The 26,892-nt window shown below is 40.3% G+C and overlaps 1 protein-coding gene across 1 annotated transcript in view; it reads right to left on the bottom strand.

Moving 5' to 3' along the window:
* MORC1 (MORC family CW-type zinc finger 1) overlaps nucleotides 1-26,892 on the bottom strand; it is a 212,637-nt gene that overhangs the window by 41,447 nt on the left and 144,298 nt on the right. The window contains exons 19-21 of the mRNA XM_049857885.1: nucleotides 4,260-4,329; nucleotides 2,232-2,298; nucleotides 835-843 (exon numbers count right to left, since the gene is read on the bottom strand). Of these exons, the coding sequence (XP_049713842.1) occupies nucleotides 835-843; nucleotides 2,232-2,298; nucleotides 4,260-4,329 (146 nt within the window). The remainder of the gene's footprint in view (nucleotides 1-834; nucleotides 844-2,231; nucleotides 2,299-4,259; nucleotides 4,330-26,892) is intronic.

Consider the following 26,892-nt stretch of genomic DNA (forward strand, 5'->3'; position numbering starts at 1 on the left):
AAATAGATGGAAGAAATGATGAAGTAAAAGAGCCAAACAGAATATTTCAAAGGGTGCTTGAGAAGACAAAGTAAAATATTAAATTGAAATGTGCCAAGACCTGGAAATAAAAAACCAAAAAGGAAGAACACACTTGGCATTTCTCAAGCTGAAAGAACAAAGAAAAAATTCAAGCCTCGAGCTGCAATATTTAAGGATTCTACAGGGAAAATATTAAACTACACAGGAAGCATCAAAAGAAGATGGAAGGAATACAGAGTCACTGTACCAAAAAGAATTGCGCTATGTTCAATTATTTCAGGAGGTAGCATATGATCAGGAACCAATAGTACTGACGGAAGAAGTCTAAGCTGCACTGAAGGCATTGACTAACAACAAGGCTCCAGGAATTGATGGAATACCAGTTGAGATGTTTTAACAAATGGAGGTAACACTAGAAATGGCCACTCATCTATGCCAAGAAGTTTGGAAGACAGCTACCTGGCCAACTGGCTGGAAAAGATCCATATTTGTGCCCATTCCAAGGAAAGGTGATCTAACCAAATACGGAAATTATAGAACATCATTAATATCACATGCAAGTAAAATCATGGTGAAGATAATTCCAAAACAGTTGCAGCAGTACATCAACAGGGAACTACCAGAAATTCAAGCCAGATTCAGAAGAGGACATGGAGTGAGGGATATCATTGTTGACATAAGATGGATCTTGGCTGAAAGTAGAGAGTATCAGAATATGTTTACCTGTGTTTTATTGACTATACAAAGGTATTTGACCGTGTGGATCATAACAGATTATGGATAACATTGGGAAGAATGGGAATTCCAGAACACTTAATTGTGCTTACTCAAAACCTGTACATAGACCAAGAGGAAGCTGTTTGAACACACGGGGATAGTGTGCGGTTTAAAATCAGGAAAGCTGTGTCAGGGTTGTATCATTTTACCATACTTATTCAACCTGAATGGTTAGCAAATAATCCAAGAAGCTGGACTATATGGAGAAGAATGTGACATCAGGACTGGAGGAAGACTCATTAATAACCTGTGATGTGCAGATGACACAACAATGCTTGCAGAAAGCACTTACTGATGAAGATCAAAGGCTACAGCCTTCAGTATTAATTACACGTCAATATAAAGAAAACTAAAATCCTCACAACTGGACTAATAAGTAACATCATGATAAACGGAGAAAAGATTTAAGTTGTCAAGGATTTCATTTTACTTAGATCCAAAATCAATGCCCATGGAAGCAGCAGTTAAGAAATCAAGTGACACATTGCATTGAGCAAATCTGCTGCAAAAGACCTTTTTAAAGTGTTTAAAAGCAAAGATGTTACTTTGAAGAGTAAGGCGCACCTAGCCAAAGCCATGGTGTTTTCAATTGCTTCCTATGCACTTGAAAGCTGGACAATGAATAAGGAAGGCCGAAGAGAACTGATGCCTTCATATTATGGTGCTGGTGGAGAATACTGAGTATACCATGGACTGCCAGAATAATGAACAAATCTGTCTTGGGAGAAGTACAGCCGGAATGCTCCTTAGAAGCATGGATGGCGAGACTTGGTCTCATGTACTTTGGATATGTTATCAGGTAGGACCAGTCTGTGGAGAAGGACATCATGCTTGGAAAAGTAGAGAGCCAGCAAAAAGGAGGAAGACCCTCAGTGAGATGGATTGACACAGTGGCTGTAACAACGCACTCAAACATAGCAACAAGTCAGAACTGACTTGACTGTACCTAACGGCAACAACAATTATATTTGGTATCCAAAATATTCAAATGATTTTATTTTAAACATGGCAAAGGTCTCATGTCAAGAAAATTCTAGTGTTCAATTAGTATAATTACATGTATGTATGACAATAAGATAATGAGTCACAGAGGAATGTCAGTTTACGATTTCATACTCATACTTTATAACTGTGACATTTTCAGTTCTTTGAAAATACAGTAATTTGAATTATTTACATGCTTTGAGTAGGTTATTAAACCTGCTTCATTTCATTATCCCAAAATCCTTACAAAGGGAAATGAAAACATGTGGGGAAAAAGGTAAGAAATCTAGTACATTCTATTGTTCCCTTCTCCTTTTTAAAATTTGGTTCCATTTCTTGTCTTTCTTTGTTACTGCTATTTTCCTTTTTCTTGTATTTAAACATTGATAATTATTTTTCAACAGTATAATTACACTCATTTGGAATCTATGTAATTGCAGTACACTGACCTTTTCAAGTTACACAATGAAGAGTTTCTCTTTATTTCTGGAGTAACACTGTACAGCTCCTGTTTTTCTTCAAAAGAACACAGACAAAAGTAAGACAATAATGTTTTGATGATCAGAAATAAACTGAACCAAAAGAAGTGCTAGCAGTTCATTAACTATGTGTGTAAAATTTGCCTGTGTATTCAAACATCAATTTGTAAAACTGCACCAATATATTCTAAGGAAAACTTAAAATGAACTTCTTGGAAAGAATATGTAGTAAACAGGATAATCTAACAGTCTTTGTAGCTGAAGTTTTTTTTTTTTTTTTAATTAATGTTTATCACCTGCTATTGGTGTTGGTGTGCTCAGGACTCATATTTTCTGCTCTCACCAGCCTCTGCCTAGACAAACATCTACCTTTCCCCTAGTATCTCATCCACTTCTGCACTTTTATTTTGTGGTCAGATTCTGACATACTGACAGGTACCAATGAAAAATATGTCTCCAATTGAGCGTTGAACTTTAAAGCAAGAAGAAATCTGAAGTCAACCAGTCCATCCTCTCGCTCAGTGAACCTCAGAATTGTAGACTCAGAGAGGATAGTGATTTGTTTAAGGTCACACGAGAAGCAAAAATCCTTTGCTCACCATTGATCGGTTGTAAGAATGTCTTAGGGGCACAATAGAAGCAAGAACCAAAGTGCCTTTCTTACCATCTATCTCTAGAATTCTTTGTGATATCTTGTTCCATCAAGTAAACTTTTGCCAACAAATTTAGGTACATTGAAGGCCATGTGGAACAGGATATCAGTAAGTAACATTTTAGATGGGTAACTAGCTGAGGAACTGCCTGGCTCCTTAAGGAAAATACAAAAAAGAATGGACAGAGAGAGGCTTTCCAAGCACACTGCAGGCACCATTAGTTTTACTCACTGACATGCATACAAAATGAAATTTTTTACCCAACTGTCAACTGATCCATAATTACAGCCATTTGAAAATACTTCACAATTTGTTCCTGTCAAACTCAGGATGAGTATTTAAAATTAAATTACTAATTTTAGGATCAAAATTGTATTAACCATTTTTCCATTACAATTTGAAAATCCAACAGGACCATACTTGAAGGCACAGTAATAGTTTGAAATTTCTCTAAAAGATTGGCTTTAAAATTAAGAAACCCTTACAAAAGCAATCCTGGTTGTGGAATGGCAAATTATCTTAATTAAGATAAAAAAAAAAAGTGTGAACTCTTAGGGACCCTACTAATAGGCTCAACTGTGAATGAATAGCTGGTTAGGTTACCTAAGCAACAAAATATGAAAGAAAGAGAGAACACAAAATGGTGGCACGGGCCCATAAAAAAAGGGTTGAGGATGATGAAGCCAAATGGAGCTAAGTTTTGCTAGAAAGAAAAAGAAAGGTTTTAAAACATTTCAAAAATGTGACTGAAAAAACAATGTACTTGTTGCTTGGGCTAATGGAATAATATTAAAATAAAAAAGAATAGCATTTATAATATATACTAATTATAATAGTAACAATGGTTGGAGGCTAGGAAAACAAAATTTTCTGAGTCCAGTTTGTTTCTGGTTTCTCTATCCAGGGAAACTAAACTTAGATTGAATAGAGATGGCAACTACATGTTTTAAATAAGTTTAAGTCTCACCTGAGATAAATTACATCCCATGGACATGAAGGAACTAATAAATGAGTTTTTTGGATTACTCTTAGTGATCTCAGAGGAGTCATGAAAAGCAAGAAAGGGACATAAAGATCGAAAATAGGGGCATGTCATTATAATTTTCAAAATAGATTCTGAAAATTGTAGGCCTGATATCAGTCCTCAGCAAAATTCTAATAGAATTCACTGCTAAGGGTGGCATAACTCTACTATCAGGAATTTCAGGCAGGGTGGTAGTATTGGTGGCACTATTTTCAGGCAGAAGTATTTTTCTGCTCCTTCAAAACACGAAGCCTTCAAAGCCTTATTGAAGACCCCACAAACATTACAGCTAATATAAGTAAACTGAGTTCTGTTTTTTACCTTTGTTCATAAGAGGAACTTCCTTTTTTTCTTGTTTCAGTGAAATGCCAGTGTCTCTTTTATCTAAAACCTGAAAAACAAGATTTTTATTTAAAGCTGCAGAAAAACATAGGACTTATTATAGAGTGGAAAAAAGACAATGCACATCAATGTCCACCTGAAATGAGAAAGATCATAGCGTTGTCAGTAGTAACATTTGCACACACATAAGGAAGGAAAGAATTGCAGAGGTTGTGAAAATTATATTTGGCATGCATCTAGAGAATGACTGCCATTGTAATTGTTGTATTTACTTGTATAAAATCTTAAAGGACTTCACATTTATAGCAACATTTGTACAAGTATTTTAAAAATTTGTGTCTTACACAGATGTAGCAGTGTCTCCAATTATTGAGCCAAGTATTATTCGTTTTCACCAGGAGGAGCCATCCAGTCTCAGCTCTTTTAAGGAGGCTTCCCTAGTTGTTGCACAGCAGAGACTCAACATCAGTGCAAGTAAACCTGTGGTGGACACTGAGTGCTAGGGCCTCAGGTACCAAAGCATGATGGGGAAGAATATGGGGATAAGGCACTCGCCCATGAGGACAGGAGTGTTAGAACATAGGACAGCTTATCTTCTGACAGAATCTTAGGGAAGCTAAACCCCAAGAGCATGGCTCCTGGACACACTTTTAACTCAGTAGTGAAGTCACTCCTGAGATTCACCCTTTAGCTAAAGATTAGGTAGGCCCATAAAACAGTTATACACATAGTTCAACCATGTGTATGAGACTAAATGGGCACATCAGCCCAGGGGCAAGGATGAGAAGGCAGGAGGGGACAGGAAAGCTGGGTGAATGGAAATGGGGAATCCAAGGTTGAGAGGGGAGGGTGCTGATATGTCACGGGGTTGACAGTCAATGTCACAAAGTAATAGGTGTATTGATTGTTTAATAAGAAACTAACCTTCACTTAAAGCACAATTAAAAAAGAATCTTAGGAAAGCTAATGAAAAGGGGCTGCAGAGCCTTATGTATTGAATCAGGAGGGTTGGTGGCATGTGGGAGTGAAGGGATGTGTGTTTAATCTGGGATGAAGGACTGGGGAGGTGGAGGGTGCCATTCAGAAATCATGTCTACTATTGTTTTGAGAATCCTGTAATAGCCAGGCTCACACAAAACAAACTTACATTTTGGGAATGGACTTCTTCACATCTAAGATTGTGTGTGTGTGTATGCAGAACCTCAGGAAAAAGCAACATACCCAGAGTGTACCCCATATGTATCTTGTAAATCTGAGAAGAGGTGGGGAAACAACTGTAGAATAAAAAGAACAACGAAGAAGGCAGGGGTAAGGCCTGTCTGGTTCTGGAACTGAAGACACTGAAGTTCATTCAAAACATGACCATATCCCCCACCTCTCATTACCCAGTGCAAGGCGTGGAGCTGTCTGTTTTCTGCAGCTCGCCCACTGTGCACGTATCTTTCACCTTTCATGCCTCCCTACGGAGAGGGTAGCAATCTCCTTTTTCTCCCCTCCAGGAAGCAAGGTGTATTCTTACGTGGCACTCTGCAAACAGCGCTGTCGGGAAGCAGGTTAACCGGGCACAGGTGTAGCCTAGCAACAACATACCCGCCTAGCTCTCCATCCCTGCCATTCTCTATCTTACCCAAATCAAGAGAAATAAAAGCCTTGTGAGCAGGAAAAAGAAATAAAACTGATTCTAAGCTCCTTTTGTCCGTTTCAAAATATTTTCATATGTACATTGTAAATAAGTGCATGCTGTAGGAAGCCGTCATAATGCATAATTTCTAAAATCTCGTTTTGCAAAAATCTTGAAAATGGCTTTAAAAAGAATGCCTTATTTATTTCTGAGGTAACATAAACTTTAAAGTGTTCTGATGTGCTGACATGTAAGGAAAGCCCACACAGTACTTTGTTACAAAGTGTCCCCCCTTTTAGGACTATTTCTCCACAGGTTTATAAGCAGCACAGACTATTTCTCACCACAATGAACAGAAACCGTAAGGTGAGCTGAAGAGAAGCGAAATGAAGCCAGCTGCTGCTGAACCGATTCGGGCTCGTGGTGGCCCCACGTGCATCAGAGCAGGACTGGGCTCCGCAAGGTTCTCAACGGCTGGCTTTTCAGAACTGGATCACCGGGCTTTCTTCCGAGGCACCTCTGGGTGGACTCAAACCCCCAGCCTCCGGGTTAGCAGCCAAGCACATTAACTGTTTGCACCAGCTAGGAACTCCAGAAGAGAAACGATTCCCTACCTGCAGTACCACCACTTGGTTAGGAACCATGATGACCCTTCTCGGGATGTGTTCATTTGCTTCGGTAACTCCTTTTTATGATGAAAATCAGGTAAGATGGAAGTATCCAAGGTTAACAAAAAATGACAGCACTCTCAGAAGGGAACTTCTGTGGTTTGTGTTATTCATACAGCCTCACTAAATTCATTATTTTTGCATTTGATTATTTAGTTCTTTGAACTCCACCTTGTTGGGGCTGTTTCCATCACGATCAAATATATGCCCCTCCAACAGCAAAAACGTCACCTGTACAAAGCTTTACCGTTCCTACTGCAGAAGAGATTTCTCTTCTTTTTCTTTATTTCTATCCTTTAAATTGAAAGCATAGAAACGTTCAAAAGATTTTGGATAAACAACTTGTAGCCCACAGATGCTTCCTCTTAAACAACACTGTGTAAATATCCGATTTCAAAGGATGCTGCATTCTATGACAAGATAGTTGTCGCCTCGAGGGTCTGAAATTTTTCATGCTGAGACAAGAAGAGACGCAGCTGTCCTTTCAATGACACCATTTGTATATATCTTTGATACTACTTACAAAGCTCTTTCACATACGTTAAATCGTGTCTTTAGAGAAATGCTCTTCCGTCACTCAGGCTTAACTGTATTTCATACTCTGCAGTTTGGGGATATCTCTTCCCTAAAATCTCACCTAAGTCACAGGACAGATAACACCTCCCACACAGGAGATGAGACTGAACGGGGATTAAGACACCTTAGTTAGATTACGTTGATGATATGCAGGGTGGGATTTGTCAGTTCCCCAAGGGATGCAATGGGTCAGCATAATTCCACACACTTAATTTTGCAAAGTATCTATTTAAGAAGATAAATAAATCATAAATAAGTCAGAGGAAAAATAATCATACCACAGGCAGCTATATAATACCCATCTAATTCAATTGTTAAGTAACTTGAAGAACTGGACAGTATCATTTTACCTGCTGTTTTTCCTTCTGTTCCTTTACCGCTCCCCCCCACCCCAAGCACATACTATTATCAAGGATCCATAAGAGCTACACGTCCAGTAAATGCCTTCCTGTCAAACTCTGAGGGCCCTTCTGTTTTCACTCTGCCACAGTTAACATGATGGACCAGGACCCTCCCCTTCATTCATTAATTTCATCAATAAAATTGCTGAGTTCCTACTGTGGGTGAATAGTACAAAGTCCTTGTCTTTATGGAGCATATTTTCTAGTTAAAGAGAGAGAGAGATTAAACACACAAAAAGACAGATGTGTAAGAGAATATCAGGTGACAAGTTCTGTAAAGAAAAATAACGCCGGTAAGAGAAGGAGTTCCTGGATACCGTGACCCCGTTGCCTCTCTGCTCTTGCCCCATAGCCTTCATTTCTGCTCTCTAGCCACTTTCCCGCAAATGTGCCAGGAATAATCCTCCCCCAACATCTTTGGCTTGCTGTTCACTGCAAGCTGGTGTGTTCCCCCAACTTTTCTCCAGTCTTCCCTCAAACATCACTTCCGTGGAGCCTTTTCGGCTACTCTACGTAAAACTGCAACTCATTCCCACCGCACCCAGCACTGACACTGCCCCTGGCCCCTGCTTGATCTTGCTCATTAGCACCTACTGTTTTTTAACCACACGAAATATCTCACTTATTTGTTGTCTGATTCCTGGAACAGAAGTGCCATGAATACCAAGAGCACTGTCTATTTTACTCTTCTGTATCTCCAGTGTCTGGGACAGTTACTGCTACTCAGTGCACTCACAGAGTGAATACAGTACAAAAGCAAGCCTGCTACTCGGTATACTCACAGAATCAATAAAATAAAAAAGCAAACCATGAAAATGTGTTTGTGGGTTACTTAGTACCAGGCAGTAGAAACAACAAAGAAAAAGGCTGTGAAGCAAAAACAATCTTAGGGTGCTGGAGACCCAGGAAAGGTCAGGGCGGCTAGAAAGGCACTGAGAGTAGAGATAAGTGTTGGGGTAAGATCCCACAGGGGGCAGGGCCAGGTCACCTATGGCCTGCAAGGCCACAGCCAAGACACTGAAGGCCGTTCAGGTGTGAAAAGAAGCTATTGGAGGGTTCTGAGCATGACAATGACAAGATCTGACATATTAAATAGAGTACTTCATCAGCCATACTTCTAGGCTTTCCTATCGGGCAGTTTTACTCTGTCCTATAGGGTTGCTATGAGTCAGAATCAACTTGACAGCACCTAACAACAACAACAAACAAACAACTCTGAGTTTTAGACTGTGGAAGCCAAGAGAAGCATTGGGGTAATTTACAGGGCACTGCTATTACCCTGGCGAGAGATGGGGAGTTAGCCTGGGTGGTAGCTGTGGAGATGGTAGGATAGGTTGTATTTTTAAAGGCTGATTTGGCGAGATTGGCTGATGGACAGAGTGTGGGATGTGAAAGAAAGAAAGGAATCCAGGGGGACTCTCAGGTTTCAGCCAGAATAACTGTGAAAGGTGCTGTCATTTAATGAGGTGGGGAAGCATGAAGTAGTTCCTCTTGGAATTCCTTCCTCTGATTTCTATAACCATCTGTGTTCCAACTCTTCCTTAATCATTTACTTTTTTTCTATCTACTCCTGATCCCCGAATGAAACATTTCAAGGGGTTACACTATCAACTTTATGCAAACAATGGCTTCAGTTCAGCAACATTATCAACCCTAACTTTTCACCTTCCCTCCAATTATTTCCAGCTGACTTTCAGGAGAGTCACACTTGAATGTCTTGCTGCAACTTCAACCCTCAGCCCCATCTTTGCCTATTCAGTCAAACTCCCTACATCGACGTTCTGCTAAAACCTGTTCACCATGGGTGAGCTTGCTGGTACTTGGTATACTGGTGACATAGCTTCCAGCGTCACAGCAACATGTAAGATACCACAGTACGACAAACTGAAAGACTGACAGTAAGTTACATACAGTTTATTATTGTTATTAAAAGCCAAGCACCTTATCTATAAACCATGTAAGACTAGGATCGTGTTGCATCCTTGATTCTTGCCATTAAACTTTGAAGCAGGGCCCAACTCTACAAGCATCAATAAATATAGATTTTATTGAAGACTGTGCTGCAAATGTCAGTTTTAACTTACCACTGAACATCTGTATTTACACTTCTTCAATTGCCAGCTGCCTCATCTCTCTATGCATTTTCCCAGCAGCATCACTGGCCCTGCAGCTCCAGCCTTTTCTGCTTCTGGGATTACCTCCAGCATCGTTCTCTAAATCTCCTTTTTCTTCCACACAGGAATTTCAATCTCTCAATTTTCATTTGTCTCTCACATCTCCTGGCTCACTCAATAAAGGCTGAATTTGCCCTCTTTGGAATTACAGGAGGAAGACACCTTTTCCTCATTTATCAACATGGTTAGGTTCCAAAGACCAGGTCATTATGTGAAATCTGTGTTATGCAAAAATGGAGATGACCACGTCAAGTGACAAAATGGAGGACGACTATATCGTTACATAACCTCCAAATTACATCAATTATATAACTGCCAAATTATGTCATTTCATAACTGTCAAACCACTGAGAATCATGGCCCAGCCAAGCTGGCACATAACCTTAACTATCACAGCCAGCATTACTCTCACTTCATACCTCAGTATTTGTTACTGCTAGATGTATGTCATTAATGCACAAAATAGATTTTTTTACTATTGTTGTAAATGTGAAATGTCCCATAGTTGATGCGAAGAGAAGTTATATTCTGGATAAAATATTTTTCAAAATAATTTTTATTTCTTCACAAATATATCATGCCATTAATTCTCATAACCTTAAGAGTAGGTGTTTTATCCTCCCCAGCTGTAGAAAACGGAAGATCAAAAGTTGATACAACTAGGGTGGTGCAAATGGTTAATGTGCTCAGCTGCCATCTGCTACCTGAAGGGTTGAAGGTTTGAGTCCACCCAGAAGTACCTCTGATCTACTTCCCCAAAATCAGCCATTGAAAACTGATGCAACGCAGTTCTACTCTGTCACACATATGGCAGCCATGTGTCACGTTGAGGAGATGGCAACCAGTTTCAGAGCTGATATAACAAGTGGCATGTAGCTCTGCACTTGAATCTGAATCTGCCAGAGTGAAGAGCACTCTTTTCCAGAGGCAGTGCTACCTCATGGTTTTGTAAAATTATCTTCTAATTTTTCTGCTCCTTCAGGGTTGTTGCTTTTGTTAGGTACCATTGAGTTGGCTCGACTCATAGCAACCCCATGTGTAATAGAATGAATTGTTAGCCAGTCCTGGGTCATCTTCACAATAGTAGGTATTTCTGAGCCCATTTATGGCAGCCTGTGTAAACCCATCTCATTGAAGGTCTTCCTCTTTTTGGTGTATCTCAAAATCTCTCACACAGTACTGTTCAATAAATTCATCTTGATTAATTGCTGCATGGTTATCCATAGTGCACACACCGGCTCTTGAACACTTAGGTTCATTCTAAGTGCCCCATGAGATCTTCCTTTAGGCCAAGGTCTGTATCACATGTGGTGTTTATGTCTGTTGGTAAGTCTGTTGGCAAGCTGATGAATGAAGCAGTGGAGGGTGAGTACAGGCAGCTTTTCCTCCAAAATCCTTGGGCAGCTCTGTTTACATCAAGTAAAGGGGCTGGCTCTGCCCATGACATTTCTGATACAGTTAGCAACAATCACTGGATTATACAGGTACACATAGAGGCAATGGGAGCATCCTCAACCAGGAAAGCTGACCGAGAAATAGTCTGCTTTTGAAATGAAGGCAACTTCAATAATGTGAGATCATACGACCTTCCCCTAAAAGCTTCTGTTAAGAGTCAGAAAAAGAGATACGCATTTAAACTGAATGCTGGCTGATTTGGGGACTGGCTGTCCAGATTATTTGCTTTTCTTCTTTTTGCCTTCTTTTGGTCACTGAGTTACCTTTTCGATCTCATTGTCATGTAGTACACCTGGGATACTTTCTTTTTTGTTTTTTTTTCTTTTTTTGCTACCACAGGGCATGAACCTAGACCTCAGCAGCTTATCAGCTTCTCTAGAGGCTCCTCAGCTTTTATAACCCACCACGGAGGCCCTGTGAATGAATCCTAGGGATTAAGCGTAAATCGATGCCTGTTCTGAGCTGGAACCAGCCTCTTTTGAAAGGTGCCCGGGGAACTAGCCAGGTGCAGCTGGTGAAGGTGAAGCTCAGTTCTGATACAGGGAGATGGTTCCATTCCCTTCCTCCTTTGATCACACAGTAAAACCTCCAAAAGCTGGAACCCGTGTAAGGGCAAAATCCGTCAAAGAAGGAAAACTGAATATTTTCCACTAAAATGATTACTTCAGGCTAATCAACATTCTCTGAAAAGCCAGAACCGGCGAGATGAGAACGGAACCAGAAAATTGTTGGTATTGCAACCTCGAAACGAAGAAGTGCAGATGTGGAAGCAGGAAATAGTTCCAGGGAGTACAAGCGTCAGAGCCAAGGGCTCAGTCTTCCACCCCTTTGGCACAGTTACTACGTGTGAGTTTGCGCTGTGGATCACTATTGTTCTCCGAGTACATCTAGTCTTTACATTTTGCCTTTTTTGTTCTCTTTTATTTTTTTGCCTGTAAATTTTTTCCAGTGAAAAACAATATCTGTAAGTTTGAAAGAAGATACTAATAAATTCCTTAATTTTCAATAAGATTCAGCAAAGTATTTTTTCCTTTTCCTTGTCTTGAGAGGTTTTACTCCTCTCCTTATCTTTTTTAGTTTTGGCTTTGGCTGTTTGTAATTTTGACACACATCATTACAATTTCCAAAATCCACTCCTTCATTTCCTTGAAATCTTTTCCTTCAATGTTTCTCATTTTGCCCCCAAAATAAAGCATTTCCTCACTTAACACATTCAATGTATGTACAAAAGCAAAAACGATCTTCTTAAGAGGTTTTTTTCTCAAGTACTTTACTGATGTGTACTAGTTTTATCGTATGGATGACTGTGATCAGGATATGTATCAGCTTGGCTGGGCCATGGTTCTCAGTAGTTTACCGTTCATGATGTAGTTTGGCAGTTATATGATGATGTGATCGCCTCCATGATGGGACCTCCTGGGAGGTACCAATCAGTTGAAAGGGATTTTCCTGCTGGGGTGTGGCCTGCATGAAATATAGGTGGGCTTTCTCGCAAGACTCACAAGCTTTTGCTCACTCTGTATCCTGCATCTGGCTCCTGTTCATCAGACCTCAGGTTCTTGGGATTTCAGCCAGCAGCTTACCTGCCATCTTGCCTGCCCATCTTGGGATTCATTTGTTTTCACAGCCTGTGAGCCAGAGCCCTGCGGTCTGACATGCCGATCTCAGGTTCCCAGCCCCTGTGGCTATGGAAATCAGGAGAAGCCTCCAGCCTGACCTACAGAGTTGGGACGTTCCAGCCTCTACAACCATGTGAATCATTTCCTTAACATAAATCTCTCTCTCTCCCTCTCTCTCTCTACATATGCTTTACCGGTTTTGCTTCTCTAGAGAACTCAGCCTAAGACAATGATGTTGATAGTTGTCATGGACTGAATTATGTCCCCCCAAAAATGTGCTTATCAGTTTGGCTGGCCCGTGATTCCCAGTATTGTGTGATTTTCCTATATGTTGTAAATCCTGCCTCTATGAAGTTAATGAGGGAGGATGGGTGGCAGTTGTGTTAGTGAGGCAGAACTCAACCTACAAGACTGGATTGTGTCTTGAGGCAATCTCTTGAAATATAAAAGAGAAGTGAGCAAAGAGACAGGGGGACCTCATACCACCAAGAAAGCACTGCTGGGAGCACAGCGCGTCCTTTGGACCTGGGGTCCCTGCACGGAGAAGCTCCTAGTCTGGGGAACATTGATGAGAAGGCCAACACAGAGAGAAAGCCTTCCCCTTGAACTGACACCCTGAATTTGGACTTTTAGCCGACTTTACTGTGAAGAAATAAATTTCTCTTTGTTAAAGCCATATCCGATTGTGATATTTCTGTTACAGCAGCACTAGACAACTAAGATAATAGTTTTCATTTTGTTTGAGATACATACACTTTTGAGAAGATAAGACCATATATTCCTGAACTTTTGTAAGTGTTTCCTTTTTTAAAAAAACAAGCTTATTCCTTCACAGCCATGGACAAGAGAGTGAGAAATTTATCTCTGAAAGAAAGGTTTGATGAAGACCTATCATTAGAGGGGCCTGAGCCTTTCAGTCAAACACATGTTTTCAGCTCTATAAAGGCTTTAAAGCAATATGGAAAAGTTAAAGGAGACCAAGAGTTTTTTTTTTTTTTTGATAAGTCTACAGAATTAGAAATTTGTTTTAAATGATTTCATCAAAAAAACAAAAACATACCGAACAGTTGATATTAGGTGTTTTTTATGAAAAAGTGAATTTTACCCGTATCTTTTCTTGAATAGTTTAGGCACATATCTGTCCATTATTTGAATAAACACATAAATCATAAAAAAAAAAAAAAGTTTCTTTTTAAGTTCTATAAAATTGAAAAGAAACAGTTTCTGGGTGTTCGAAGTAGGATTCCTAATAGAGAGTGATAGAAAAGCGGTAAGACTGTCAAAGGTGGAAAACCTGCAAGACCAAGAAAAGCAAGGCAGTCCTGTTGAGTTCTAGCTCTCATAGGTTCCACCGTGTATCTTTCCTGAACCCTAGAAAGTACCTAGCACACTGTGCTGGGCACTGTAAGCTAAATCTTTTATAATAAATACCAGAGGCTCCACTGCCAGACTCTTAAAATGCATCTTTCAGTGGTGATCTGGCCATCGAGTTTTTAAAATTGCCTATAGATTGGGAAAATAAAATGACCATTTGCCAGTCTACTTTTGGAGACTACCTTCAAGCCAAGAGGCTTAAATGACCACAGAGGACAAAGAGGCCAAAGTCAATCCAAACAAAAAAGGTAGTACACAATTCCTGGTTATTACACAGGCAGCTGTAATCTAACCTTGTAACCACATTATATTCTTTCAACTATGTCTGCCACTGATATGCAGAGCATTTATTGAAAAACTATAAAATATGGAAATATAACAAAATATGAGTATCTAAGAAAGAAGTAAATGTTACTTCATATCAGAGTCAGAAATTCAGCACAATGTCAATTTGGAGTATGTGCTCCACCAAGAAGAACAGAAGTATATACACATGTAATAAAAAGTCTTCCACTCTGACTGAGTCTCAGCAAATTATTCCTACCCAATATCCCTAACTTAATGTTGGTGCTGGTAACTTTATCCTCCTGGTGTTCTTGAATTTTACCTCTTTCTTCCAATTGATCATTTGTTTAACCAATCATCTCTTATGGTCTGGATATATGATTTTCTCAGTTGCCTTTCAAAAAAGATCCCCTAGGGTGTCTAACCTGTACAGCTGCTTCTTTTATCTTCTCTGATGACATAATTTGAATGGGTTGCTTACCTCTTTGATAGGATGCTTGGTATTTCATCTCATTGCTTCATTTTATTTTTACCACTTCTACCCAGCATGATGCAGTAGGACTGCAACTGATCAGACAGCATCATTTTTGAGGGGCACTGATAATACCAAATGCATCCACAGTCCTGGAGTGGTATGGAGCTCACATGTCAAATTTTTGCCTAGAGTAAAGTTCATCTGCCAACTTAGCACACAGTAGCGCATAGGAGTTCTTAACTGAACCTAGACAAACCCTTAATTACAACAGTACCACAGTGCACTTCTCCAGCAACAGCTAAACTGTGTAGCGATGGCTTTACATAGACACGGATTCCCCTGACAGAGGCTGGCACATCAATAAGAGATGGTATAAAATAATTTCTATTTCTAACTGGGACAAATTTGAACTCTACCTACGGGTCTGGAAAGTTTTGTGACACAAAACAGTTCAGAATCTACGATATTCATTAAGAGAGAGGGCAGGGCATGTATTTTGAGCACAGAATATGGGATATATGGATTTTCTGGAGATCAACAGGCAACACCTGTTCATGGGGAGAAGGTGGCTGTAAGTTTATGACCAGAAGAGTGATCATCTTAGACAAGAAAACAGTCTCTTTTTCAGGAGCCAGGAATTAGTAGAGACTCTGAGAAGATAAAACTGATGACTATTACATGACTGTGTTGACTGGAAAGAGAACAGCCAGAGATGAAGCAGAGAAGAATTCATCGTATAGATCAGATGTAGCGTGGATAAGGGGTGAAAAGGCTGCAAACGGAAATTAGCTTAATATGGCCAAGGAGTAGAGCAGGATTGATTTTTTAAAATTGATTCAAGACAGCTGGAGAATCCTCATCAATGAAACTCTGAAAAATCTGAGCCAAAGTGATTAGTGTTAATCAATGCAATGTGTATTTGTACGCTGAAATCCTCACTTCTGAGTAAAGTGCATTTGTGTACACCAAACAACCCATGTGGAATGGGCTGCTTGAACTGATATGAAGGATAGGTTATGGGGATGGAAGATAAAGGGACATTACATAATGAGGAGTGGTTAAGAAAGTGGGAGCTGAATTTGAACAGCCAGGATTCAAGGCGACTACTTCCTCACAGTGGATGCTGAGCAAGTTTTATTTTCTTATTAGTAAAATGGGGATGAAAATAGTACATACCTCTCAGGTTGTTAAAAGGACTCAATGAGGAGGTGGAGCCAATATGGCATTATAGACAGAAGCACCATGCCATCTTAGTTATCTAGTGCTCCTACGTCAGAGATAACACAAGTGGATAGCTTCAACAAACACAAGTTTATTCTCTCACACGCAAGTAGGCTAGAAGTCCGCTTTCAGGATGCCAGCTCCAGGGGAAGGCCTTCTCTCTCTCTCTCTGTTGGCTCTGGGGGAATGTCCTCGTCATCAATCTTCCCTTGGTTTAGGAGCTTCTCTGCATAGGAACCCCAGGTCCAAAGGATGCACTCTGCTCTTGGCATTGCTTTCTTGGTGGTTTGAGGTCCCCATGTCTCTCTGCTCACTTCTCTCTTTTATATCTCAAAAGAGATTGGCTTAAGACACAATCTAGTCTTGTAGATCTCATCAACATAACTGCTGCTAATCCATCTCATTAACATCATAATGATAGGATTTACAACACACAGGAAAATTACATCAGATGACAAAATTGTGACAATCACACAATACTGGGAATCATGGCATAGCCAAATTGATAGGTATTTTGAAGGGATAAAATTCAACCCATGACATTCCACCCTTTGGCCCCCCAAAATTCACATCCTTGCCACATATAGAACACATTCACCCCATCATATCATTAACAAAAGTCTTAAATCCTAGTTCAAAATCTCATTTTCTGAAAAATTCCTCTTCATCTGTGAAATCTAGAAAACAAGTTATCTGCTTCCAAAGTGCAGTGGTAGAACAAGCAGGCACAAGCTAGACATTTCCATTACAAGTGGGAGAAACTAGAGGAAAAGGGATAAGGGGCACCAAGCAAGTAAGCAGAACATATTACATTAGCCCTCAAGGCTTGCAAATAACCCTCTGTTCTTTGAGACCATTTACACAGCGGCACTATCCTCCAAACTCTGGGTATTGGCTACATTCTCCTGATTCTTGGTGGAGGCCTTCCAGGCCCACTAGGATGGCAACTCTGTTCCCTTGACTTTAAGTGCACCATTCTCCTAGTCCATCTGAGTGGTGACTCCACCCTTAGAAACACCAGAGTCCATGGCTCCACCCTTTGAGGCCCCAGAAGTCATGGCCATACCTCTTGAGACTGAGGCAGCTTGCCTTCCTGTGTTCCTTATGTCTTCAGGTTCTGCTTCCTGGTTCGTTGGCCTCTTGGCCCTTTGGGTACTCTCAGCCCACGTCTGGTCTGCTGGGCCAAGTGTTCCAAAGCTCTGTAGCTCCACTGATAAGTGTCTGGAGGTACCCCACTCTGCCAGTAAACTTTGGCCAGAAGGCACTCAACTCTCGCTCCGTGGGTTGGCAAGCCTAGCTCCAACGATAAGTGCCTGGAGGTGCCCTACTTCACCAGGAAACTTCCTGCGCATAGACACTCAGATTGCTCTGTGGGTCGGCTTCAGCACTGTCTTGTGCTTGTCTCCTCATTCTGCTGCTGCCAGTCATCTGCCTCTGCCAGTTCTCTGCAGCTGCTGCTTCTCTGTTACCGCTGGTCCTCTATTGCTGCTTCTCACCATCTGCATCATCTCCGGTGTCAACAGTTCTCCTTACTTCTTCTGAGTCTTCTATTCATCCACAGTTTTAAAACAGATCCACATTTTAGGTATCTGTTAGACAGCACCCCACCCTCAGTACCAAATTCTTAGTTATCTGGTGCTGCTATAACAAAAATACTATAAGTGGATGGCTTTGACAAACAGAAGTTTACTCTGTCACAGTCAAGTAGGCTAGAAGTCCGAATTCAGGGTGCTAGCTCCAGGGGAAGGCCTTCTCTGTCGGCTCTGAAGGAAGGTCCTCATCATTAGTCTTCCCTTGATCTAGGAGCTTCTCTGGACAGGAACCCCAGGTCCAAAGGGCACACTCTGCTCCTGGCACTGCTTTCCTGGTGGTATGAGGTCCCCATGTCATTCTGGTAATTTCTCTCTTTTATATCTCAAAAGAGATTGGCTTAAGACACAATCTAATCTTGTAGATCTCATCAACATGAATGCCGTTAATCCATCTTATTAACACCATAATGACAAGATTTACAACACATAGGAAAATTACATCAGATGACAAAATGGTGGACAATCACATGATACTGGAAATCACAGCACAGCCAAACTGATACACATATATTTGAGGGACACAATTCAATCCATGACACTGTCCCTCTGCAGCAAAGACCCAAAAAACTAACTAAAACAGATATAAACGTCACTCCTGGAACCCTAAGCATCAAAGAACTAGACCAAGAACTGAATGGAAGAAGCTGACAGAGAACAGAGATCAAGGAGAGCTATGGAGTGGAGGTACCCTGCTGTCTTGGAGCACAGCCATCGACAATCCTGGGCAGGGAGTACAGGAAGGCAACTTCAAGGTTTTAGGAGCAAATTATAAACAATGAAAGCCAGTATCAGTAAAATTGAAGATAAATCCATGGATACCACTGATTTTGAGGGAAAATCAGAGAAAAGAATGAAGCAAAATTAAGAAAACCTAAAAACTATGTGGGATACAATCAAGAGTAAAAATTTGTATGTGATCGGAGTTCCAGAACAAAGGGAGAAAATGGAAAACACAGAGAGGATCATTACAGATCTGCTCACAGAAAACTTCTTTAATGCTGTGAGAGATGAAAAGCTGACCATCTAGGAAGCTCAAGGAACCCCACATAAGATAACCAAAACAAAAACCAAACTCATTGCCTTCAAGTCAATTCTGACTCATAGCAACCCTACAGAACAGAGAAGAACTGCCCTATATGGTTTCCAAGGAGTGCCTGGTGTATTCTAACTGTTGACCTTTTGGTTAGCAGCCAAGCTCTAAACCACTGTGCCATCAGGGCTCCATATAGGACAGATCCCCAAGAGTCATAAAGACATATAATCACACTTACCAAAACAAAAAAAGAATGCTGAGAGCCACTTGAGAAAAATGAAGATCACATACAAAGAGGAAACAATAAGACTAAACTCTGATTATCTGGCAGAAACCATGCAGGTAGGAGGGTAATGGGATGACACATATAAAAACCTGAAAGAAAAAAAAAAAATACCTACCAAGAATTAATATATCCTGTAAAACTCTTGTTTAAAAAAGATGGTAAAATTAGGACATTTCCAGATAAACAGAAGGGAATTCATAAAAACCATACCAAGTTTACAAGACTAAAGGGTGCCTGTCCTTTGGTTAAACAGAACCAAAAACATCAGATTGCAACCTGAATCTAGGACACAAGATGGCATCAGCCAGATACCAACTTAGGTAATGAATTCTCAAGGATAAAACAAAAGTTTTATAAGAAGGAACCAGAGACGTCAATCTGTAAATGACAATATCAGAATAATAAAAGGGGGAATAAATGGTGTAAGTATAGAACTTTCAAATGGAGAGGAAGTCAAGATGATGTCAAGTAATAAAAACTAGTTTAAACTTAGGAAGATAGGAATAAATTTCAAGGTAACTGTCTTAGTCATCTAGTGCTGCTATAACAGAAACACCACAAGTGGACGGCTTTAACAAAGAGAAATTTGTTCTCTCACTGTTTAGTAGGCTACAAGTCCAAATTCAGGGCATCAGCTCCAGGGAAAGGCTTTCTCCGTCTGTCAGCAGTGGAGGAAGGTCATCGTCATCAATCTTCCCTTGGTTTGGGAACATCTCAGCGCAGGAACCTCAGGTCCAAAAGATGCACTCTGCTCCCGACACTGCTTTCTTGGTGGTATGAGGTTCCCCTGTCTCTCTGCTCCCTTCTGTCTTTTATACTTCAGTAGAGATTGGCTGAAGACATTATCTAATCTTGTGGATCTCATCAACATAACTGCTGCTAATCCATCTTATTAAATCATAGTGATAGGATTTACCATATATAGGGAAATCAAATCAGATGATAAAATGGTAGACAATTATATAATACTGAGAATCATGACCTAGCCAAGTTGACAGATATTTTGGGGGGACATAATTCAATCCATAAGAGTAACCACAAAGAAAGTTAATAAACCTACTCTTCAAAATAAAGGAGAAAAATATAAAAGTCTCAGTAAACACAAAATCTACAAAAATGAAAGAAATTCCACAAACAAAAGAAACTCAGCACAGGGGAGTAAGAGGAACAAAGAAATCGTGAGTACCACAAACAAACAAAAATACAAAATGACAGCAATAATCTCACACATATCTATACTCACACTGAATGTAAATGATTGAAATGCACCCATAAAGAGACAGAGAATGACAGAACAGATTTAAAAAAAAAAAAAGACCCATCAATATGCTGTCTACAAGAGACGTGTTGGAAACAAAGATATAAATATATTAAATATCAAAGGATGGAAAATATGTATATCAAGCAAAAAGCAACCAGTGAAGAGCAGGAGTGGCAAATACTAATCTCAGATAAAATATACTTTAAGGCAAAATCCACTACAAAAGACAAGAAGGACATTATATCATGATTAAAGGGAAAATCCACCATGATAACATAACCCTAATGAATACCTACACACCCAATGGCAGAGCTCCAAAATACGTAAAACAAATTCTTACAGCACTGAAAAGAGAAATTGACAGTTCCACAATAATAGTAGGAGATTTCAATACACCACTCTCAGCAGAAGACAGAAAATCTAGAAAGAAACTGAACAAGGATACAAAAGATCTAAAGGCCACAATCAACCAACTTGACCTCATGATCGTATAAAGAACACTCCACCCAACAGCAGCCAAGTATACTTTCTTTTCCAACGTACCAAAAGAGACCTACATAAATGGAAAAACATACCATGGTCACGGACAACATTGTGAAAATATCAACTCTACCCAAAGCAATCTAAAAATACAATGCAATCCCAATCCAAATACAAACAGCATTATTCTGTGAGATGGAAAAACTAATAACTAACTTTATGTGGAAAGTTAAGAGCCAAGGAAAAGTAAACCACTATTGAAGAAAAACAACAAAGTATTACCTGATCTCAGAGATCCTACTTTATAGCTACAGTAGTAAAAACAGTCTGTTCCTGGTACAATGACAAACACATTGACTAATGGAACAGAATGAAGAACCCAGATGTAAATCCATCCAACTATGGTCACCTGATCTTTGACAATAGTCCAAAGTCCTTTAAATGGAGAAAAAACAGTCTGGTGCTACAAAACTGGATGTTCATCTGTCAACAATGGAACAGGATCTGTATCTCACATTATATACAAAAACTAATGCAAAATGGATCAAACATCTAAATATAAAACCAAAAACTATAAAGATTATGGAAGAAAAAATAACGTTGACGCTAAACAAACTAAAAAGAGAAATCCTTTGCCATCGAGTAGATTCCAACTCATATTGACACTATATGACAGAGTAGAACTGCCCCCCTTCAATTTCCAAGGAGTGGCTGGTGGATTTGAACTGCTGAACTTTTGGTTAGCAGGAGAGCTCATAGTCACTGCACCACTAGGGTCAACACTGTTGTTGTTAGGTGCCATCAGGTGAATTCTGACTCATAGCAACCCTATGTACAACAGAACAGTGCCTGACCCTGCGCCATCCGCACAATCATTGTTATGCTTAAGCCCATTGTTGCAGCCACTGTGTCAATCCATCTAGTTGAGGGTCTTCCTCTTTTTCACTGACCCTGTACTTTACCAAGCATGATGTCCTTCTCTGGGGATAGATCCCTCCTGACAACATGTCCAAAGTATGTGAGACAAACTCTTCACCATCCTTGCTTCTAAGGAGCGTTCTGGTTGTATTTCTTCCAAGACAGATTTGTTCGTTCTTTTGCCAGTCCATGGTATATTCAATACTCTTCTCCAACACCACAATTCAAAGGCGTCAATTCTTCTTCAGACTTCCTCATTCATTGTCCAGCTTTCGCATGTGTAGGAGGCAACTGAAAACACCATAGCTTGGATCAGGCACCTTAGTTTTCAAGGTGACATCTTTGCTCTTCAACACTCTTTGAGGTCTTTTGCAGCAGATTTGCCCAATGCAATGCATCTTTTGATTTCTTGACTGCTGCTTCCGTAGGTGTTGACTGTGGATCCAAGTAAAATGAAATCCTTGACAACTTCAGTCTTTTCTCCGTTTATCATGATGTTGCTTATTGGTCCAGTTGTGAGGATTTCTGTTTTCTTTATGTTGAGGATTAATCCATTCTGAAGGCCGTGGTCTTTGATCTTCAACTCTTCTTCATTTTCAACAAGCAAGGATGTGTCACCTGCATAATGCAGGTTCTTAATGAGTGTTCCTCCAATCCTGATGTTCTTCATATAGTCCAGCTTCTCGGATTATTTGCTCAGCATATAGATTGAATGCTGAAAGGATACAACCCTGACACACACCTTTCCTGACTTTAAACCACTCAGTATTCCCTTGTTCTGTTTGAATAACTGCCTCTTGATCTTCTTCATGATCTTCTTCATGGGCACAATTAAGTGTTCTGGAATTCCCATTTTTTGCAATGTTATCCATAATTTGTTATGATCCACACAGTGGAATGCCTTTGCATAGTCAATAAAACACAGGTAAACATCTTTTTGGTATTCTCTGCTTTCAACCAGTATCAATCTGACACCAGCAATGATATCCCTGGTTCCACGTTCTCTTTTGAATCTGGCTTGAATTTCTGGCAGTTCCCTGTTGTGATGGTTAAGGTTGTGTGTCAACTTGGCTGGGCCATGATTCTCAGTGTTTATATGTGATCACTCCCATGATGGAATATGCTGTGAGTAGCCAATCAGTTGAAGGGGCATTTCCTTGTGGGTGTGGCCTGCATCCAAGTATAAGCAGATGTTCTAGCTTTTTGCTTGCTCTGGATCCTGCCGCTGCCTCCTGTTTGTCTGACCTCTGGTTCTTGGGACTTGAGTTATCAGCTTATTTGCCGATCTTGGGAATAAGTTACTGGGCTGAGGGATGGACACCACGGTCTCAGGGGACATGTAGCTCAAGTGGCACAACACAACTCATACAGCAAATGTTCTACATCCTATGCTGGTGGGTAGCACCTTGAGTATCTTTTAAACTTGTGAGAGGCCATCTAAGATACATCTACTGGTCCCACCCGTCTGGAGCAAAGGAGAATGAAGAAAACCAAAGGAGAATGAGGAAAACCAAAGGCACAAGGGAAAGATTAGTTCAAAGGACTAATGAACCACAACTACCAAAGCCTCCACCAGACTGAGTTCAGAACAACTAGATGGTGCCCAGCTACCACCACTGGCTGCTCTGACAGCGATCACAATAGACAGTCCCTGAAACAGTAGAAGAAAAATGTAGAACAAAATTCAAAATCACACACACACACAAAAGACCAGGATTACTGTTCTGACACAGACAGGAGAAATCCTGAGAGTATGGCCCCAGATACCCCTTTAACTCAGTACTGAAGTCACTCCTGAAGTTTGCCCTTCAGTCAAAATCTGTTGTTTTTGCTGATAGGTGCCATCGAGTCAATTCCAACTCATAACAATCTTACAGGACAGAGTAGAACTGCCCCATAGGGTTTTAAAGGAGCGGCTGGTGGATTTGAACTACTGCCCTTTCGGTTAGCAGCTGAGCTCTCAACCACTATGCCATCAGGGACAAAGATCAGACAAACCTATAAAACAAACAATAACACTTGTAGTTCAACCATGTATACGAGACTAAATGGGCACACCAGCCTAAAAGCACATATGAGAAGGCAGGAAGGGACAGGAAAACTGGACAAATGGGAAATGGGGAACCGTTTGAGAAGGGCAGTGTTGATAAATCATGGGGTTGGCAACCAACGTCACAAAACAATATGTGTATTAATTGTTTAATGAGAAACTAATTTGTTTTGTAAACTTTCACCCAAAGCACAATTGAAAAAAAAAAAAAAAGAATTCAATAACAAGACACATGTGAAGCACAGTACCTGAATTCCATCATGGACACATAGAGAGAGGAAAGGCTAACTCCACTAGAACACACACTAGGATTTCAGCACAATAATGTTTTACAGGGTCAGGGTAAATTTGGATCACACTAAACCAAATCAAACTGTTGCTGTCGAGTCAATTCCAACTCATAGCGACCCTATATGACAGATTAGAATGCCCCATAGGGTTTCCAAGGTGCTGCTAGTGGATTTGAACTGCTGACCTGTTAGTTAGCAACTGAGCCACCAGGGCTCCTGGATGACACCAGTTACCCTAAAATGGTGGCAAGAACTGTAGCAGTGCTAACAAGATTGTAAAAAATAATGAAAGAAGTTTGCTGCAGTGCACAACAATAGTTTCAGACTAAAGGTCAAACTGGAAGGAAATCAAAGGCTTTTTGAAAAGGATTGTTCTCACTGCTAGATACCATTGAGTCAGTTCTGACTCATAACGACCCTATGTACAACAAAATGAAACACTGCCAAGTCCTGCGCCATCCTCACAATCGTTGCTATGCTTAAGCCCATTGTTGCTGCCACTGTGTCAATCCATCTCATTGAGGGTCTTCCTCTTTTTTGCTGACCCTCTACCAAGCATGATGCCCATCTCCAGGGACTGATCCCTCCTTACAACACATGCAAAATCTGTGTGACATAGTCTCACCCTCCTTGCTTCTAAGGAACATTCTGGTTGGACTTCTTCCAAGACAGATTTGTTCATTCTTTTAGCAGTCAGTGGTATATTTGATATTCTTCTCCAACACCACAATTCAAAGGCGTCAATTCTTCGGTCTTCCTTATCCATCGTCCAGCTTTCACATGCATATGAGGCGATTGAAAACACCATGGCTTGTCAGGCACAACTTTAACTTCAAGGTGACATCTTTGATTTTCAACACTTTAAAGAGGTCTTTTGCAGCAGATTTGCCCATTGCAATGCGTCTTTTGATTTCTTGACTGCTGCTTCCATGGCTGTTGATTGTGGATCCAAGTAAAATGAAATCCTTGACAACTTCAATCTTTTCTCCCTTTATCGTGATGTTGCTTATTAGTCCAGTTTTGAGGATTTTTGTTTTCTTTATGTTGAGGTGTAATCCATACTGAAGGCTGTGGTCTTTGATCTTCAGTAAGTGCTTCAAGCCCTCTTCATTTCAGTAAGCAAGGTTGTGTTATCTGCATATGTCAGGTTGTTAATGAGTCTTCCTCCAATCCTGATGCCAAATTCTACTTCATAAAGTCCAGCTTCTCAGATTATTTGCTCAGCATACAGAGGGAACAGGTATGGTGAAAAGACATAACTCTGGCGCTCACCTTTTCTGACTTTAAACCACACAGTATCCCCTTGTTCTGTTTGAAAGACTACCTCTTGATCTATGTACAGGTTCCTCACGAGCACAATGACATGTTCTGGAATTCCCATTCTTCTCAGCGTTATCCATAATTTGTTATGATACACACAGTGGAATGCCTTTGCATAGTCAATAAAACACAGGTAAGCATCTTTCTGGTGTTCTCTGCTTTCAGCCAGGATCCATCTGACGTCAGCAGTACCTTTGGCTCCACGTCCTCTTCTGAATCTGGCTTTAATTTCCGGCAGTCCCTGTCAATAGACTGCTGCAGTTGCTTTTGAAAGATCTTCAGCAAAATTTTACTTGCACGTGATATTAATGACATTATTAGATAATTTCCACTTTTGGTGGGATCACCTTTCTTGGAATAGGCATAAATATGGATCCCTTCCAGTTGGTTGGCTGGGTAGCTGCCTTCCAAATTTCTTGGCACAGACAAGTGGGCACTTCCAGTGCTGCATCTGTTTGCTGGAACATCTCAACTGGTATTCTCTCAATTCCTGGAGCCTTGTTTTTCACCAATGCCTTCAGTGCAGACTGGACTCCTTCAGCACCGTCAGTTACTGCTCATATGCTACCTTCTGAAAAGGTTGAACATCAACCAATTCGTTTTGGTATAGTGCCTCTGTGTGTCCCTTCCATCTTCTTTTGATGCTTCTTGTGTCTTTGAATATTTTCTCCACAGAATCTTTCACTATTGCAACTTGAGGCTTGAATTCTTTCTTCAGTTCTTTCAGCTTGAGAAATGCAGAGCACGTTCTTTCATTTTGGCTTTCCATCTCCAGGTCTTGCACATGTCATTTTAATACTTTACTCTGTCTTCTCAAGCCAACCTTTGAAATCTTCCATTCAGCTCTTTTACGTCCTCATTTCTTCCTTTCATTGTAGCTACTCGGCATTCAAGAGCAAGTTTCGGAGTCTCTTCTGATGTTCATTTTGTCTTTTCTTTCTTTCCTGTCTTTTTAATGACCTGTTGCTTTCTTCATGTATGATGTCCTTGATGTCATTCCACAACTCATTTGGGCTTCAGTCATTAGTGTTCAATGCATCCAATCTATTCTTGAGAAGGTCTCTAAATTCAGGTGGGATATACTCGAGGTTGTACTTTGGCCCTCATGGATTTGTTTTAATTTTTTTCAGTTTCAACTTGAGCTTGCATATGAGCAATTGATGGTCTGTTCTGCAGTTGGCCCTGGCCTTGTTCTGACTGATGATATTGACCTTTTCCATTGTATCTTTCCACAGATGTAGTCTTTTTGATTCCTGTGTATTCCATCTGGCGAGGTCCCATGTGTATAGTCGCCATTTATGTTGTTGAAAAAAGGTATTTGCAATGAAGTCATTGGTCTTGCAAAATTTTATCATGTGACCTCTGGCATTGTTTCTATCACCAAGGCCATATTTTCCAATACAGATCCTTCTTTGTTTCCAACTTTTGCATTCCAATCACCAGTAATTATCAATGCATGCTAATTGTATATTTGATCAATTTCAGACTGCAGAAGTTGGTAAAAATCTTCAAT

The sequence above is a fragment of the Elephas maximus genome, chromosome 18 (genome assembly GCF_024166365.1).
Source record: "Elephas maximus indicus isolate mEleMax1 chromosome 18, mEleMax1 primary haplotype, whole genome shotgun sequence".
Classification (NCBI taxonomy): domain Eukaryota; kingdom Metazoa; phylum Chordata; class Mammalia; order Proboscidea; family Elephantidae; genus Elephas; species Elephas maximus.